The sequence below is a fragment of the Gorilla gorilla genome, chromosome 10 (assembly GCF_029281585.2).
Source record: "Gorilla gorilla gorilla isolate KB3781 chromosome 10, NHGRI_mGorGor1-v2.1_pri, whole genome shotgun sequence".
Classification (NCBI taxonomy): Eukaryota; Metazoa; Chordata; class Mammalia; order Primates; family Hominidae; genus Gorilla; species Gorilla gorilla.
This window is the reverse complement of record NC_073234.2, coordinates 129,345,056-129,360,990: the sequence shown is the minus strand read 5'-3', so window position 1 is coordinate 129,360,990 and position 15,935 is coordinate 129,345,056. Positions and strand designations below refer to the sequence as shown.

The 15,935-nt window shown below is 47.3% G+C and overlaps 1 protein-coding gene across 7 annotated transcripts in view; it reads left to right on the top strand.

Annotated features, from left to right (window-relative positions):
* The first annotated feature begins 2,093 nt into the window (after window positions 1-2,093).
* RBM19 (RNA binding motif protein 19) overlaps window positions 2,094-15,935 on the top strand; it is a 218,598-nt gene continuing 204,756 nt past the window's right edge. For 5 of the 7 annotated variants that reach the window (XM_055359196.2, XM_019039152.4, XM_055359197.2 and 2 more), the window contains exons 1-7: window positions 2,131-2,310; window positions 6,115-6,297; window positions 8,350-8,469; window positions 8,625-8,663; window positions 9,156-9,348; window positions 10,512-10,780; window positions 13,354-13,434. In XM_055359196.2, coding sequence (XP_055215171.1) covers window positions 2,275-2,310; window positions 6,115-6,297; window positions 8,350-8,469; window positions 8,625-8,663; window positions 9,156-9,348; window positions 10,512-10,780; window positions 13,354-13,434 — 921 coding nt within the window. In that variant the 5' untranslated portion in view covers window positions 2,131-2,274. Of the gene's footprint in view, window positions 2,311-6,114; window positions 6,298-8,349; window positions 8,470-8,624; window positions 8,664-9,155; window positions 9,349-10,511; window positions 10,781-13,353; window positions 13,435-15,935 lie in introns of all 7 variants that reach the window. The other 2 variants (XM_019039150.4, XM_019039151.4) reach the window with 2 other exon arrangements.

The following is a 15,935-nucleotide window of genomic DNA, read 5'->3' as shown; positions in this document are numbered from 1 at the left end:
AGTTCTGCAGGTTTATGCTGCGGCAGATGCATGAGCTCCCTGCATTTGGGGCTCAGTAGGAAAGAGGCATATTCGAGGATGCCATGTTTGAGCTGGTCTTAGAGAGGGGATGGGAGTGGGTTCAGAAAGATATTCCAGTGGCCAAAAGCACATGAAAGATGCTGTTTCATTAGTTATCGGGGAAATGCAAATCAAAACATTGAGTCACCACTGTACACCCACTAGAGTGGCTATGATTATAAAGACCCAATAACAAACACTGGAGGAGATGTGGAGATATTTGAACCTTCATATACCGCTGGTAGGAATGTAAAATGGGGAAGCCACTTTGGATAACAGGTTAGCAGGTTCTAAAAGGGTTAAGCATAGAGTTACCATATGATCAGGCAATCCTACTCCTAGGAATATATCCGAGAGAAATAAGAACATATGCCCACACAGGAACTTATAGGTAAATGTTCACAGCAAGATTATTCACAGTAGCCACAAAGCGGAAACAACCCAAATGTCCATCATCAACTGATGAATAAATAAAATGTAGTACATCCAAATATGTAATACTATTCAGCAAAAAAAGTGTGGTGGCTCACATCTGTAATCCCAGCACTTTGAAAGTTCAAGGCAGGTGGATTGCTTGAGCCCAGGAGTTCAAGACCAGCCTGGGCAACATGTTGAAACCTCGCCTCTACCAAAAAATTACCAAAAAAAAAAAAAAATTAGCCAGGCATGGTGGCGTGTGCCTGTAGTCCCAGCTGCTCAGGAGGCTGAGGTGGGAGGATGGCTTGAGCCTGGGAGGTGGAGGTTGCAGTGAGCTGAGATTGTGCCACTGCACTCCAGTCGGGGTGACAGAGCCCGACCCTGTCTGAAATAAATAAACAGATAAATAAAGTGTTGATTCATGCTGCAACATGGAAGAACCTTGAAAACATTATGCTAAGTGAAAGAAGTCAATCACAAAAGACTACATACTGTATTATTCCATTTACATGAAATGTCCATAACAGACAAATCCATAGAGACAGAAAGTAGATTAGTGGTTATCAGCGGGAAGGGAGAGGGAGGAATTGGAAGGTTATAGCTAAAGGGTGTGGTGTTTCTTTGGGGGTAATGAAAATGTCCTAGCATTGATTGTGGTGATGGCTGCACACCTCTGTAAATATAGTCAGCACCACTGAATTGTGCACTTTAAGTGGGTGAATTGCATGGTTTGTGATAAAGCTGTTAACAATAAGAAGGGGGGACGGAATGTCGTTTAGGTGAAGGAAATTGCAGAAGCTTGGCAGCAACGTCCAGTGCAGCTGAGGCACTGTGGGGAAACAGAAAGGAAATACCGTCATTTAAGAGTGAAAATAGGGGTTTTCATAGGATGTCTCCATCCAAGAGTGGGTACCGAGAATGCTCAGAGAAGCAATAGGAAAATAATATCCCTTTCACGTTCTCACCTCCTTAACCCCTAGCATAATAAAGAATTATTCCCATTTTATAGAAGTAGACACAAAGGCTCAGAGGCCATTTTGGCCAAGATCTCTCAGCTAGAAGATTGGCCAGCTGAGAGTTCCAAACATTAGGAAGGGAGGCAAAATGCTTGTGGGGCTGGGGGTGAAGGCATAGAGACTCATTGTAGGGCCCTAGGCAGCCCCTAGCTCGAATCTGACTTTCCAATTCATAGTTATAAGACTTTGAGCAAGCTGCTTTACACGCACGATTCCCAGTTTATCTGCCTGCAAAATGAGAGCGTTTATTTCCAACATGTTCATTCCAAGTATTTACACAAAAGGCTCAATACTTGATTTATGTTGGCTGGCAATCTCTCTAAACTTCACTTTCCCCATTTCTACGAGGGAGGCAAGGGTCCCTAATCTTGCCCCCGTTCTCAGGGCAGTCCTACGGCTCAATAACAAAAATAAAATAAGAAAAAGGCGAGAACGCGATTGCCCGGTTGGCGCGACCCTTAACACCAAGCTAACCCGGCGCATGTTAGGGACCGGCGCCCCCTGCCACCTTCTCCGCTGCATTGGCGTCTCACAGAATCCGCCCAAGCCCCTGCGCCTGCGCAAAATGCAAGCTCCCAGGCCCACCCCTTGTGGGGTGTGACTTCCCTGAGTAGTTTTGGATTAGCCACGCCTACTTCCGGACAGGTCAGGCCAAGGTCTCAGCCACATGACTGTGTTCCGGCTCGGTAAAGATGGCGGCGCCCAGGGCGGTAGCGTGAAACTTGTTGGTGGAAGACGCTGACCAGTCGTGTAGGAATCAAAACAGCGGGGACCCTGCGCCATGTCGCGACTGATCGTGAAGAATCTCCCGAATGGGGTGAGTGCAGAGGCAGGACTTGGGAATCTGAAATGAGACCAGCCGGGAGCTGTGAGGTAGGGAAGAGATGCCTGGAGGTGATCGAAGAATTTTTGCTCTGGGGCAGGACTCCGGGCCAATTCTGAACTCAAAGGGGGCGGGATCCTGGGCTTATCCCCATTTGATCCCGAGGAAAGAGGAATAGTGACAGCTTACGGTTTCGCGGCCGGTTGTTTGGTACCTGACTCCTAACACACCTCTTCCCGGGGAGATGACAACTCCCACCTTGTGGCGAATACCCTGCTCCCACAACCTCTTTCATTCGATCACTGTTTTTTAGTTGTTGACCCGGGACATGGTCCGACACTGTATTTATATTCCTCTCCCAGTCTGGAAACTGTTGGGGGAAGACATGGGGAATATTAATCTGCGGACCTGCGTTCCAATTCCCACTCCCATCCTTAGGGCAAGTAGGAATACGGAGTGGGTAAAGGGCTTTTAAAGCATTTATTCAGTTAAGTGGGGAGTGGTGACCCAGCCATACTTTTTTGTTTCCCTGGACCCCAGCGCAGAACCCGACACATGGTAGGCAAAATAGGTGAATGTACGTAATATTAGATGATTAGATGCGGTGGGCTCGAATGGATCATCCTTTTTTCTCTCTCTCGCTGTTTTTTGTTTTGTTTTGTTTTGTTTTGTTTTTAAATAGATTACTGCTCCATCCATCAGGTTAGACAGTGTCTCTTGATGCCTCGCTTTGTGGGATGAGGATTTTTAGCGTAGCTGCACTTCCTTTCCCTCCCAAATTCAGCTTTGTTGTGTTTCAAGTGTAGTTGATTCTCTTATCATTGTTTGTCTTATCTCTTTTTTTTTCTCTCTCTCTCTCTCTTTCATGGCTTTTTTTTGGTTTTGGTGTGTATTTTTTTCTTTTTTTTTTTTTTTTTAAACGGAGTCTGGCTCTGTCTCCCAGGCTGGAGTGCGGTGGAGCAATCTCGGCAGTCTCGGTTCACTGCAACTTTTGCCTCCCGGGTTCTAGCGATGCTCCTGCCTCAGCCTCCCAAGTAGCTGGGACTACAGACACGTGCCACCACGCCCGACTAATTTTTTTATTTTTAGTAGAGACATGGGGTTTCGCCATGTTGGACAAGTTGGTCTCGAACTCCTGACCTCAGGTGATCCACCGCCTCGGCCTCCCAAAGTGCTGGGATTACAGGCGTGAGCCACTGCACCTGGCCCCCATTTCTGTTCTAATGTTGTGAGTTTTTTCCTTTCCTTTTTTTTTTTTTTTTTTTTTACCTTTGTCAGGTGGGACAAAGGAACTTTGTAACACACGGTTTTCAAAATTCAAACAGTATAGTAGTGTATAACATGAGTAGCAAAGTCTTTGCTCTGTCCTACCTTCCTTCTCTGTCCAGGAGTAACCGTCTTCATTGATTTGTTTTTGGGACTCCTCACATGTATCTCTGTATATTCGAGGAGTGTACTTTCCTCCTTTTGACCTGCCTGCCCCAGTGACTATCTGCTAGGCCTCGACTGTGAAAAATAAGGAATTTAGATCATCTGTTCCTCCTCTCCAGTGTCTGTAATATTCTTGTTTTTAATTATCCTGTTATAATCTCTGAGTAGTATACTTAAAAATATCTATTACTGATCCATCCATCAGGTTAGACATGTCTCTTGATGCCTTGCTTTGTGCGATGAGGATTTTTAGCGTGGCTGCACTTCCTTTTCTTCCCAAATTCAGCTTTGTTGCACTTCACAGTGTAGTTGACTCTCTTATCATTGTTTGTCTTATCTCATGAATGAAAGAATAATAAAAACAAGGGCAGTTGCAGCTAACACTTGGAGAGTTTACTGTGTGCCAGGCACTGTTCCAGGTGCTTTAGGTAAAGTAACATTTAATCCTCACCATATCCCTGTGCGGTAAGTTTTATTTTTATGCCCATTTTAAAGGTAAAGAAACCAAGATACAGCGAGGTACAGGGATTTGCCTGAGGTCACACACTGGTGTAATTTATAGAGCAGGGATTGAATTGAGCAATCTTTAGTTTAGGGATTGAATTGAGGAAATAATTAGTAGAGAGTACTTGTGATATTGCCGACACTGTAGATAGAGGTGGATAAGCCTGTGTCCTTATTTTTAATGGGACTTGCAGGCTAGCAGAAAAGAGAGGCACCAGATCATTACGATGCAAGGTGCATCACTGACATGTGAACCGAGTGCTGTGGGAGCACAGTGAGGGTTGGTTATCTCGTCCATCTAAGGCATCTAAGAAAGGCCTCCTGGAATAGGAGATGATTGAACTGAGAATGAGGAGTTAGCCAGGGCCTGTCTTGGGAAATGTCACCCAGAGGGGACAACCAAAGTAAAACCTCGGAAGTGAGAAGGCTGTGAGGAATTTGTCAAAGCGTGGTGCTGAAGAGGTTGGTCGGGGCAGATCTTGAAGAATTGCATGTTTTCCTTTAGGTGCTCGTCCTTGAGACTTTGGTGCCAGAAAGTCACCGAAAGGTTTTTGGCAAAGGAATGATGGATTCAGACTTGAGCCAGGTCTCTCCCAGGCACTGAGGAATTGAATTCACTGTCTTATATTTCTGAATTGAGTCACAAACCTTGATTCTGTAGGCCTTGGGCAGATCATTTATCCCTTATGAGTTTCATTTTCTCCTCTATAAAATGTGGACAAAAATTCCTAACTCACAGTGTGATTGAGATTTTGATTAGATCAGTTAGTAAGAAGCTGCCTCAGAAAATGTCATCTTCTGGCTGGACTGCCAAGGCCTCTAGCTTCTTGCATTTTCAAACTTATTTTGGCTGTTTGTGGGGCCCTGAATGTCCCCTCAACTCCACTACCACACAGACAAATATCCCAGTATCTGCTTAGAAAACTGAGTTGTGAGGGTAGCCTGGCTGCAGTGAAGATGGTGAGAAGCCAGGAGCCTGTTTTCCATAGTGTGGGGCTTCTTGACCAAATTATAATAATAGTGTGTTCGTTTTTTAGTGCAGCTATAGCAAATTAGCACAAACTTAGTGGCTTAAACAATCCACACAATCCTTATCTTACAGTTTTGCACGTCAGAAATCCTAAAATCAAGGCTTTGGCAGGGCTGCAGTCCTTCTGGAAGCTCTGTGGGAATATTTGTCCCTTTACCTTTTTTCAGCTTCTAGAAGCACCTGCCTTCCTTGGTTCATAGCTATATACTCCATATTTGGAGCCAATAGCATAGCATCTTCCAGTCTCTCTCTGTTTCCATCTTCTCTGATCTTCCCGCCTCCCTCTCATAAGGACCCTTGAGGTGACATTGGACCTGGCTGCATAATCCAGATCATCTCCCCATCTCCACATCAGTCACACCTGACAAGTCCCTTTTGCCTTGTAAGGTAACATATCCACAGTTTCCAGGGATTAGGATGTGGGCATCTTTTGGGGGGGCTTCATTAACAAAGATATATATAGCTTACCATGCCTATTCATTCTTTCATTTATTCCTACAAGTATTTATTAGGTATCTACTGTGTAGCAGACGTAATACTGCTTCTGTAATTGGTCTTATCCTCATAGGAGCCCCACAGGGTAGGAAGATGTCATTTGCAGCCATAATGAGTCATGATTTCCACATCAGTGAGTGGCTAAGGGACTTTCTCAAGGCCACACAACTCGTGCTAGAGTCAGAGCTGGAACCTGTTGTAACTAGAGAAGTACACTCTGTCCCTCTTCATCTAAGGCCACCCTTGGAGAATCTCGTGGCCTCAGGTTTCCAGCCCATTTTGTCCCCTTGCTCTGGGGACTTTCCAGTTCATCTCTCATTCCTCTCCCTCTGTCCTAGATGAAGGAGGAGCGTTTCAGGCAGCTGTTTGCCGCCTTCGGCACGCTGACAGACTGCAGCCTGAAGTTCACCAAAGATGGCAAGTTCCGCAAGTTTGGTTTTATTGGCTTCAAGTCCGAGGAAGAGGCCCAGAAGGCACAGAAGCATTTCAACAAGAGCTTCATCGACACATCCCGGATCACAGTGAGTGGGCAGGAGTCTCACCCTTACCTGCCTGTCAAGTGTGACGTTGTTTGATCTTTCACTCAACACTTGAGTTCAAAGACCGTCCCTCTTCACTTTGTGATGTCTTTGGTTTTCTTCCTCACCGATTCACACACTTTCATGTGCATACAAATCACCTGAGAGCTTATTATAACAGCTTCCTGGGCCCGTCCCCAGAGCATCTGATTCAGTGCATGGAGTCAGGACCCAAGAATTCACACATCCAACAAGCCCTCAGGTGACGCCCATGCTGCTGGTCTGAGGCCCACACCTTGAGAACCACAGCTGTACCTCATCTATTCACTCATGCATTTAGCAAGCACTCAATGATGCTGGGAGTTTAGAGAAAAAGGTGATGCCTCAGCCCCTGTCCTCATGGAGCCTGCTGTCTCTGGGCAGGCAGGGGGCTGACAGGTCAGCAGGCTGCTTTGGCTCAGTGACATCAGTGCTATGATAGGGTGAGCCCCAGGGACTGTGGGAGAACAAAGATCTATAGCCGGACCAGGGAGGAGTCAGGAAAGCTTCCTGGAGGAGGGAGCTCCACTCAGGTCACTCGTGTATTTAGTGACTTCGTAAAAACATCTCTAACGCTTTGTTGAGAAGGAAAAAACAGATGATGGATAAATATATATATGTCTCGTGATCCTATATAGACACAATCGTATTCCTCTATCCATACATATATGATAAATGCATAGAAGGCCATAGGATAGGATTTGTACCAAAATACTAATTATTCCTCTCCATGAGTGATAGGAATTGGAGTACATCTTTTTTAACTTCCATTGTACTTTTGTATATTATTTGAATTTTGTACCGTGAGCATGTCATTATTATAGAGATAACAAGCCTATTTTGAAAGTGTGCACAAAAGGGATTGTAACTGGCCAGGTGTGGTGGCTCCTGCCTGTAATACAAGCACTTTGGGAGGCTGAGTTGGGAGGATCACTTGAAGCCAGGAGTTCAAGACCAGCCTGTGCAACATAGCAAGCCTGCGTCTTTACAAAAATAAAAAAAAAATTAGCCGGGCATGGTGACATGTGCCTGGAGTCCTAGGTATTCAGAAGGCTGAGACAAGAGGATCACTTGAGCCCAAGAGTTTGAGGCTGCAGTGAGCTATGATCATGCCGCTGCAGTCCAGCCTGGGCAACGGAGTGAGACCCTGTGTCTTAAAAAGGATTGCAACCAGATGGCAGCTCCTTCCCCCAGGGGCAGTGGTTGGTTGACCAGCGTCAGCCTTAACTGTGGCTGGGAGTGGCTTGCGGTGGTGGATGCCCCAGTAACCAGCGCTCTCAAAGTCCTCTCAGAGGAGTGTATTGGAGGTTTTAGGGCCTGAATAGTGCATCAGCTCAGGCTGGGTCTCCAGTACTCTTCCGTGCCTCCAGTGGTCACCCCAGTGCCCCTATCACCCTAGAATTGTTCTCTGGAGCCAGATGAGCTTACTTTATGATAATTAACCCAGGGCAGTGTAGGGTAACCGTGGTAGCCACTGCCCCACATTACCCTGCCCAGAGTCTGGTTGTGTGCTTGGCCCAGGTCATCTCATGCCATCCTCACAGCCACCCTGTAGAGTGGATGGTTAAGAACTCAGGTTCCAGAGCCCAGAGACCCCCTGAGTTCCAGTCTTCACTCTGTCACTTATTACCTGGGTAACCCAGGGAAATTGACTTCTTGATGCTCCAATTTCTTGATCTGAATTGTAGAAAGTCATAGCTGTCACTGACGTGAGAGGCTCGGTGTATCAGTACTTGCAGAGCACTTCCGACAGTACCTGGCATGTGGAGTTCCTCAGTAAGTGGCAGCTATTACCATTACAGTATTACAGACTCATAATGATAGACTGTTAAAGTATTGTATTCTAGACTTGAAGGGAAAGAAAGCCCAGGCTAAGGGGTGACGTGTAATCTACTTCAGCAAACTCAGCTAGGCAGTGACAGTTGTCTAAAATGCCCGAGCTCCCAGGTGCCGAAGGGCAGCACCCAACGCCTGGGTGCCATGGCAGGTGTGAAAATCACTCTCTTTCCCACACAGGTGGAGTTCTGCAAGTCATTCGGGGACCCGGCCAAACCCAGAGCCTGGAGCAAACATGCGCAGAAACCAAGCCAGCCCAAGCAGCCTCCAAAAGACTCTACTACTCCAGAAATTAAGAAAGTATGTAAAGGGTCACTCTAGCCTCTGTCCCCACTGCCAGCAGGGTAGTCACTCACTTTTGGTTCCCAAAGATGGGCCCTCCCAGGTCAGTGCAGTTCTGTTTCCCAGCTCTCTTCATCTGTGTGACCCTCACTCTCTGTGCCTTCTGTTTTCAGGATGAGAAGAAGAAAAAGGTGGCAGGTCAACTGGAGAAGGTGAGTCTGTCCTGTTGCCCAAGGAGGAGAGAGGGCGGGCAGCAGGTGGAAGAGGGTGGAGACTGGAGAGGGTAGAGGCTGGGAGAGGGTAGAGGCTAGGAGACCGTAGAGGCTGGAGAGGGTGGAGGCTAGGAAAGGGAAGAGGCTGGAGAGGGTGGACACTGGGAGAGGGAAGAGGCTGGAGAGGGAGGAGGCTGGAGAGGGAGGAGGCTGGAGAGGATGGAGGCTGGCCCTGGCAAGCAGAGCTGTGCCTCTGGTCTCCCCTGGCCTTGTCTTCTTGTCCTCTTAGTTTTGTCTAGTGAGGAGTCAACTCTGCCTTCCTCAGAACTGACCCAGCTGAACCTCGGGGTCCTCTAGAGAATGGGGGAAATTAGCTTGAGGGATCTTCTCACCCTCTTAAGAGTTAGAAAGATCAAGCCCCACCTGACCCTTCTCTGCCTCTTCCTCTCCCTTTTTCCCGTGTCCCTGCTGCCCGGGTTCTGGTGCCACCAGCTGAAGGAGGATACAGAGTTCCAGGAGTTTCTGTCAGTTCATCAGAGGCGGGCGCAGGCAGCCACTTGGGCGAATGATGGCCTGGATGCTGAGCCCTCGAAAGGGAAGAGCAAGCCGGCCAGTGACTACCTGAACTTTGACTCCGATTCTGGGCAGGAGAGTGAGGAAGAGGGAGCCGGGGAGGACCTGGAAGGTGAGGGCATGGGGACTGTGTGCTCCATGCACACAGACCTGTGCTTGCCATTGGGCTAACCGGCACTGGGGGCCCCTCTGTGCAGACTCTAGGAGTCAGGTGAGCCCTTGAGCTCTCCATTGGGGGGTGATGATCCCTCTGCGGGTGCATCTGTCTTCACTGATCCTAGTTGTGTACTCAGTCAGTCAGTCAACAAATATTTCTTGAGCACCTATTATCTGCCAGGCATACTTCAGGCATTGGGACCATGTTGATAAGCAAAAGACAGAAGGGTTTATTCCCCTATGGAGCTGTGGTTATGGTTGTGGAGAGAAACAATAAGCAAATAAGTCCACTGTTGGGTATATCATAGGATGATGAATGCTACAGAGAGAAAGCAGGAAAGGGGGACAGGAGAATTATGAGGGAAGGCCTCCCTGAGGAGGTGAGGGAGTGAGCCTTTGTCCTCAGAAGGGGTTTGTGGTGTGGGGGAGGCCTGGTGGGCAAGGAAACAATTGCAACACAGGAGGGTACGTGCTTGGTGGAGAGCTGGGCATCTATTTGGGTCTAAAGGTGAGAAGATGTACATTTAGTGCAGTTATGCCTGGTAACGTTTCTGCACTAAGTTCACATCCGAGGAACTCAGGGGACTTAGTGGGACACGGTAGGGGAGGGGAGAGGAAAGGGGTTCCAGGCAAGGGAACAGCATCGCAAAGACACAGAGGAAAGGGAGGTGCATGGGCTTGAGGGGCTCAATGTGGGTTGGGATGGCTTGAGCAGGAGGAGACAGTGGAAGAAGCCCACGCAGCCAGCCCTGATGAGGAGCCTGGGTTTCACCCTGAGCATTCAGAAACCCCTGGAGGGTGTTAAGCAGAGACTGACTGTCCTGTACCTACTCTGTAAAGTGTCACAGAGGCTGCTGTATAGAGGACTAGGAAGACATGGCTGGTGGCAGGGAGCCAGGAGCTCAATGTGTGGCACAGAGAATATCAAAGCTGCAGTAGCCCTGCCCCGTTTTGGTATTGCTAATCAGAGGACTTATGGGGGATGCTGGGCACAGGGGCCATGGACACGGTGGGCGTGGTGCCTCAGGCCTCTCACTAGGAGGACCATCTACCATTTGCTGCCTCTGACCTCTGGTTTGCTCATAGCTGTCGCTGATCCCAGCCTCCCTGTTTTTCCAGAAGAGGCAAGCCTCGAACCAAAGGCAGCTGTGCAGAAGGAGCTGTCGGACATGGATTACCTGAAATCCAAGATGGTGAAGGCCAGGTCGTCCTCTTCCTCGGAGGAAGAGGAAAGTGAAGATGAAGCCGTGCACTGTGATGAAGGGAGTGAGGCCGAGGAAGAGGATTCCTCCGCCACCCCAGTCCTGCAGGAAAGAGACAGCAAGGGTGCAGGCCAAGAGCAAGGGATGCCAGCTGGGAAAAAGAGACCACCAGAGGCCAGAGCCGAGGTGCGTGTGTATCCCTCAGGTGATGAGGGAGGAGGTGCGCTCTCCTGCTTGCCCGTGGTCCCCACAGCTCCTCTGTTAGGAGAGTGGAATGTTGGGGAAAGACGCAGCTCTGCAGTCCAAAGCCTTCCCGATCTTGGCCCTGCCACTTGCTCGCCGTGTGTTCTTTCTGCGTTTCTTTTCTGTTGTTATTTTTATTTTATTTTATTTTATTTTTTGAGACAGAGTCTCACTCTGTCACCCAGGCTGGAGTGCGGTGGTGCAATCTCAGCTCACTGCAACCTCCGCCTCCTGGGTTCAAGTGATTCTTCTGCCTCAGCCTCCTGAGTAGCTGGGATTATAGTCACACCCAGCTAATTTTTTGTATTTTTAGTCGAGATGGGGTTTTGTCATGTTAGCCAGGCTGGTCTCAAACTCCTGACCTCAAGTGATCCCCTCATCTCGGCCTCCCAAAGTGCTGGGATTATAAGCATGAGCCACTGCACCCAGCCTCTGCATTTATTTTTTGTTGCTAACCTGGAGAGTTCACCTGCCTTCCAGAAATTGCCTATAAGTAGGGTGACAACTAAATTATTGTCAACACTAAGTTAAAAGTGAGATGCTAGTCCAGTGGGGTGCCAGGCTGTGGATGTAGTTAACTGCAGGTCTAATGACTACAGATACAGTGAACAACTATCCCGGGCAAACTGGAGCAGCCCCGGTCAACACACCCATATCCCACCAATGGGGCAGAAGTGAGCTGAGTGATGGCTTTGAGCCTTTATCCTTTGTATTTAGTAACAACACAGGCAGAGGGGTGCAGACCAGCCATCAGCAATCATAGGGAGGATCAGCTGAGCCTGCGCTACACACTAGGCACCATGCCTGCCATGCCGTTGCATCTCATCACTATCTGGAGGGCAGTATTGCTCTTGTTCCATTTTACAGATGAGGAAACAGGCCTGGAGAAGGAAGGTGCCTCAGCCAGGGTCATGGCTGGGAAATGGTGGGTTCAGGACTTAGCCCCAGGTCTGTGGGGTCTGAAGTCAAGATCATAAACGTGGGCGCTTCCCCAGAGGTCAGCCAACTCGTCTCTGACCTGGGAGTCCTCTCTGCATCAGAGACAGAGCAGTTTGACATGTTGTCCAGGTCCCTGTTCCCTCCTTTCTCTGTGAAGCATCACTTCTCTCCCTGCCTAGCCCTGTATTTTTTTTTTTTTTTTTTTTTTTTTTTTTTTGAGACAGTCTTGCTGTCACCCAGGCTGGAGTGCAGTGGTGTGATCTCAGCTCACTGCAGCCTCTGCCTCCCGGGTTCAAGTGATTCTCATGCCTCAGCCTCCCGAGTAGCTGGGATTACAGGCACACACCACCACACCCAGCTAATTTTTGTATTTTTAGTGGAGATGGAGTTTCACCATATTGTCCAGGCTGATCTTGAGCTCCTGGCCTCAAGTGATCAACCCACCTCAGCCTCCCAAATTGCTGGGATTACAGGCCTGAGCCACTGCACCTGGCCCCAGCCCTGTATTTTCAAATGAGATGAAAGCAAGCTTCATCCTCTTTTCTTTCCTCTTTTCCCTTTCTTCTTCCTCCCTCCTTTTATTTTCTGCCTCTTCTAATTATGCACCCTGTCCTTTTTTTTTCCCCCAAAATTGTATATTTCAGTGAGGTAGTAGAGTGTGGGGAAGTCAGAATTATGAGTTCAAATCCTAGTTCCATCATTTAGTAGCTGTTGGTCCTTGGGTGAGATACTTCCTTCAGCCTCTGAATTTTCGTTTACAAAAATGCACTCATGGTAGCACTGCTCCCTGCCTCCGGTTTCTGACCCCGTGCCTAAGTATATGCTGGAATTCTGGAATCTTCAGGTTTCAGGAAGAGAACCCTCTGGAATGCAGTACCCCCAGCAGGGCTCACTCCCCACTGCCTACCTTGTTACTAAATACAGGATAAAAGGCAGCACCCCACAGTCAAGCGCAGTCACATTTCTGCAACGCATGGACAAGACTGCTTGCGCTGCGTGAATCAGCATAAGCTATATATGGGCTCACATCCACTCAGGGCAGGCTTTGCTGGGAAGTGCATTCAAGTCGGGCAGGTTTTGTTGCCATAAAAGTTACCAGAAACTTAGGTTTTTTCAGAGGTGTTTGGATTCCGGAGTTGTGGGAAAAAGGATCCTGAACCCATAATCCCCATGGGATTGTTGTGAAGATGTAGTAGACCACTGGCATCTGTAAAGTGCTTGGCTTAGTGTCTGGCACTGATAAGCCCTACATAGTGGTACTGACACCCCTGTTCTTCAGGGCTCCTTCACATTCCCACCCTGCCCCTCCTTGTAGCCCCAGGGTCCCTGTCCAAGTGCCCATAGCTTGCCAGGCTCTGGTTCCAGCCCTCATCTCAGGGGCACATGGAGACTTGGCATCACCTAGCCCCACCTCTGGCCAGACTCCATGCATGGTAGACATTGATTCTTCCCAGCATTCCCCAGCTCCCCCTGGCAGCAGGCACCTTCTCTGGCACTGAAATGTCCCAGTGTGCCACCTCCTGCAGCTGTACGAAGGGTTAGTGTGGCCACTTCTGTTTGTTTTTCTGATCACTCAGACAGAGAAACCAGCAAACCAGAAGGAACCCACCACCTGCCACACCGTGAAGCTGCGGGGAGCCCCGTTCAATGTCACAGAGGTATGTGCTAACTGAGGACAAGGGTCGGCAGCCTGCGGGAGCAGGAGACGAGGGTGGGGAGGCCAGGAGCCTTTGGTGCATGGGGGCATTAGAGTTGGTTGAGGACATGAGCTGGAAGGAATTGGGGGCCAAAAAGGCTGAGAAATAACATCTCCGGCATCGTCAGGGTCAGGAAACAGGGATGGCTACACCAAGACAAAGGAGGTTCTGGTTTCACTCACCAGTACCCACACAAGGGTGGGCACACACTCTGTTAAAGAAAAGGTTGTGGGGGCAGTCAGCCAGTTAATATTTAAGACTTCGTGATCAACACGGTCTCTGTTGTGACTACTCACCCTGCTCTTATAGCAAGGAAGCAGTCTCAGAAAGTAGGTAAAAATAAATAAAACTTTAGTTACAAAAACAGGCAGTGGGCCAGATTTGGCCTGTGGACTGTAGTTTGCTGCCTTTGGGTCTGTAACAGCAGAAGAACACTTAATTTTCGTTCTTCGTGAAAGTAGTAGTTCAATATAGAAAACTCAAAACCATGTAGCTAAATAAAAAATATTTAAAAATTGCCTGTAAGTAGGATGACTACTAAATTATCATCTACACTAAATTGAGAGTGAGAGGGGTGCTACCCCAATGGGGTGCCAGGCTGTGGATGTAATTACTGCAGGTCTAACGACTCCAAATACAGTGACAACTCATCCCAGGCAAACTAGGGCTGCCCTGGCCAACACACTTGTATCTACCCAGTGACGTCCACTGATACATTTTGGGTGTGTCTTCTTAGATGGTTTTTGTTTTATTTTCCTTTGTTTTTAGTTTTTATTATTATTTTTTTGTGTGTGTGTGTGAGACAGGGTCTCACTGTGTTGCCCAGGCTGTAGTACAGTGCTGCCATCATAGCTCACTGAAGCCTCTTCTTGGACGTTTTTGTCTTTGTATGTCTAAGAAGCAATCCTTTACTGGGAACTCTTTGGAAACCCCTTTTTCCTCCTCATCACGGTATGTTATAGACCTCTTTGAATATTGAATATACTCTGCTACAGCAGCACTTTTTATGCTCATGCTCTTCCTTACTCAGGGTAAACTTCTGTAGGTTTACTCAGTCCCCTAAATTGGGACGTGGGAGTTATATCCAATTTTTTGCTGTTATAAATAATAATTCAGTTCCTTGGGATTAGGGGTGAGCAGACTTCATCTGTAAAGGCCAGATGGTAAATATGTTAGGCTTTGTAAGCCATTTAATCTCTGTCACATATTCGTTGTTTTCTCTTTTTTTGGTAAATAATCCTTTAAAATGTAAAAACCATTTTTAGCTTGCAAGCCATTCAAAAGCAGACCATGGTGATATTTGGCCCGTGGGCCATAGTTTGCTGATCTTTGCTCCAGATAAATATTCTGTGTAGGCAAATGTGTGTACAGTTCTAAGGCTTTGACACAGAATATCAGTTGCCCTCTGGGAGCGTTGCTAGTTTATGCTCGCTGTAGCAGAGTCTACAAGTGCCCATTTTCCTGAACCCTGGGTATTATTAATGTTTCATCAGTGTGATAGGTAAAATTGGCATCTCATGTTAATTTATATTTTAAATTACTTGTAAGATGGATCATACTCTCTCACATTTGTAGATCGTGTATATCTTGTTGTCATTGTTGTTTTGAGACAGAGTTTCGCTCTTATCTCCCAGGCTGGAGTACAATGGTGCAATCTCAGCTCACTGCAACCTCCTCCTCCCGGGTTCAAGTGATTCTCCTGCCTCAGCCTCTCGGGTAGCTGGTATTACAGGCACCTGTCACCATGTCCAGCTAATTTTTGTATTTTTAGTAGAGACAGCGTTTCACCATGTTGGCCAGGCTGGTCTTGAACTCCTGACCTTGGGTGATCACCCGCCTTTGACTCCCAAAGTGCTGGGATTACAGGCGTGAGCCACCCCACCTGGCCAATATATCTTCTCTTTTGGAAAGTGCCCGATCATGTCTTTTGCCCTTTTTTCTCTTGAAGTCTTTATCTGTTCTGGTACTCTATGTTTATAAATTTCTGAATTACAACTTATCAAACTTCAAAGTAGCAAGCATGTAGGTTTTATTAAACTCACTGAGTTGTCTTGTAATTTTGTCAGAATTCTTTCAGTACCAACCATTCAGAAAATCACATGCTTTAATTAACAAAACAAAAACCACTAGGTGGCTACTTGCAAAACTAATACACAAAAACCAAATACTCAAGCTTAATGAGAAGCGAAAAAAGCCAGGTTTAATCCCAAGTATATAAAATTATCTAGGGGGGAAACAGTGCCTTAAAATGCGGATAGTGACATCGCTATTTTAACGCTGATAGTGACACTGCTATTTTATATTTATATTACTCATTTCTTCTCCAATTTTCTTTTTCAAATTTTCTCCAAGGTAATTGGAGAAGAGATACGTATAAGGAAAGAGAAAAACTAAAGAATGAAACACTTTGTAATCCTTTCTGATTTAGAAATTTGCCCCATGTCTTTTCGTTGGGTTGTACT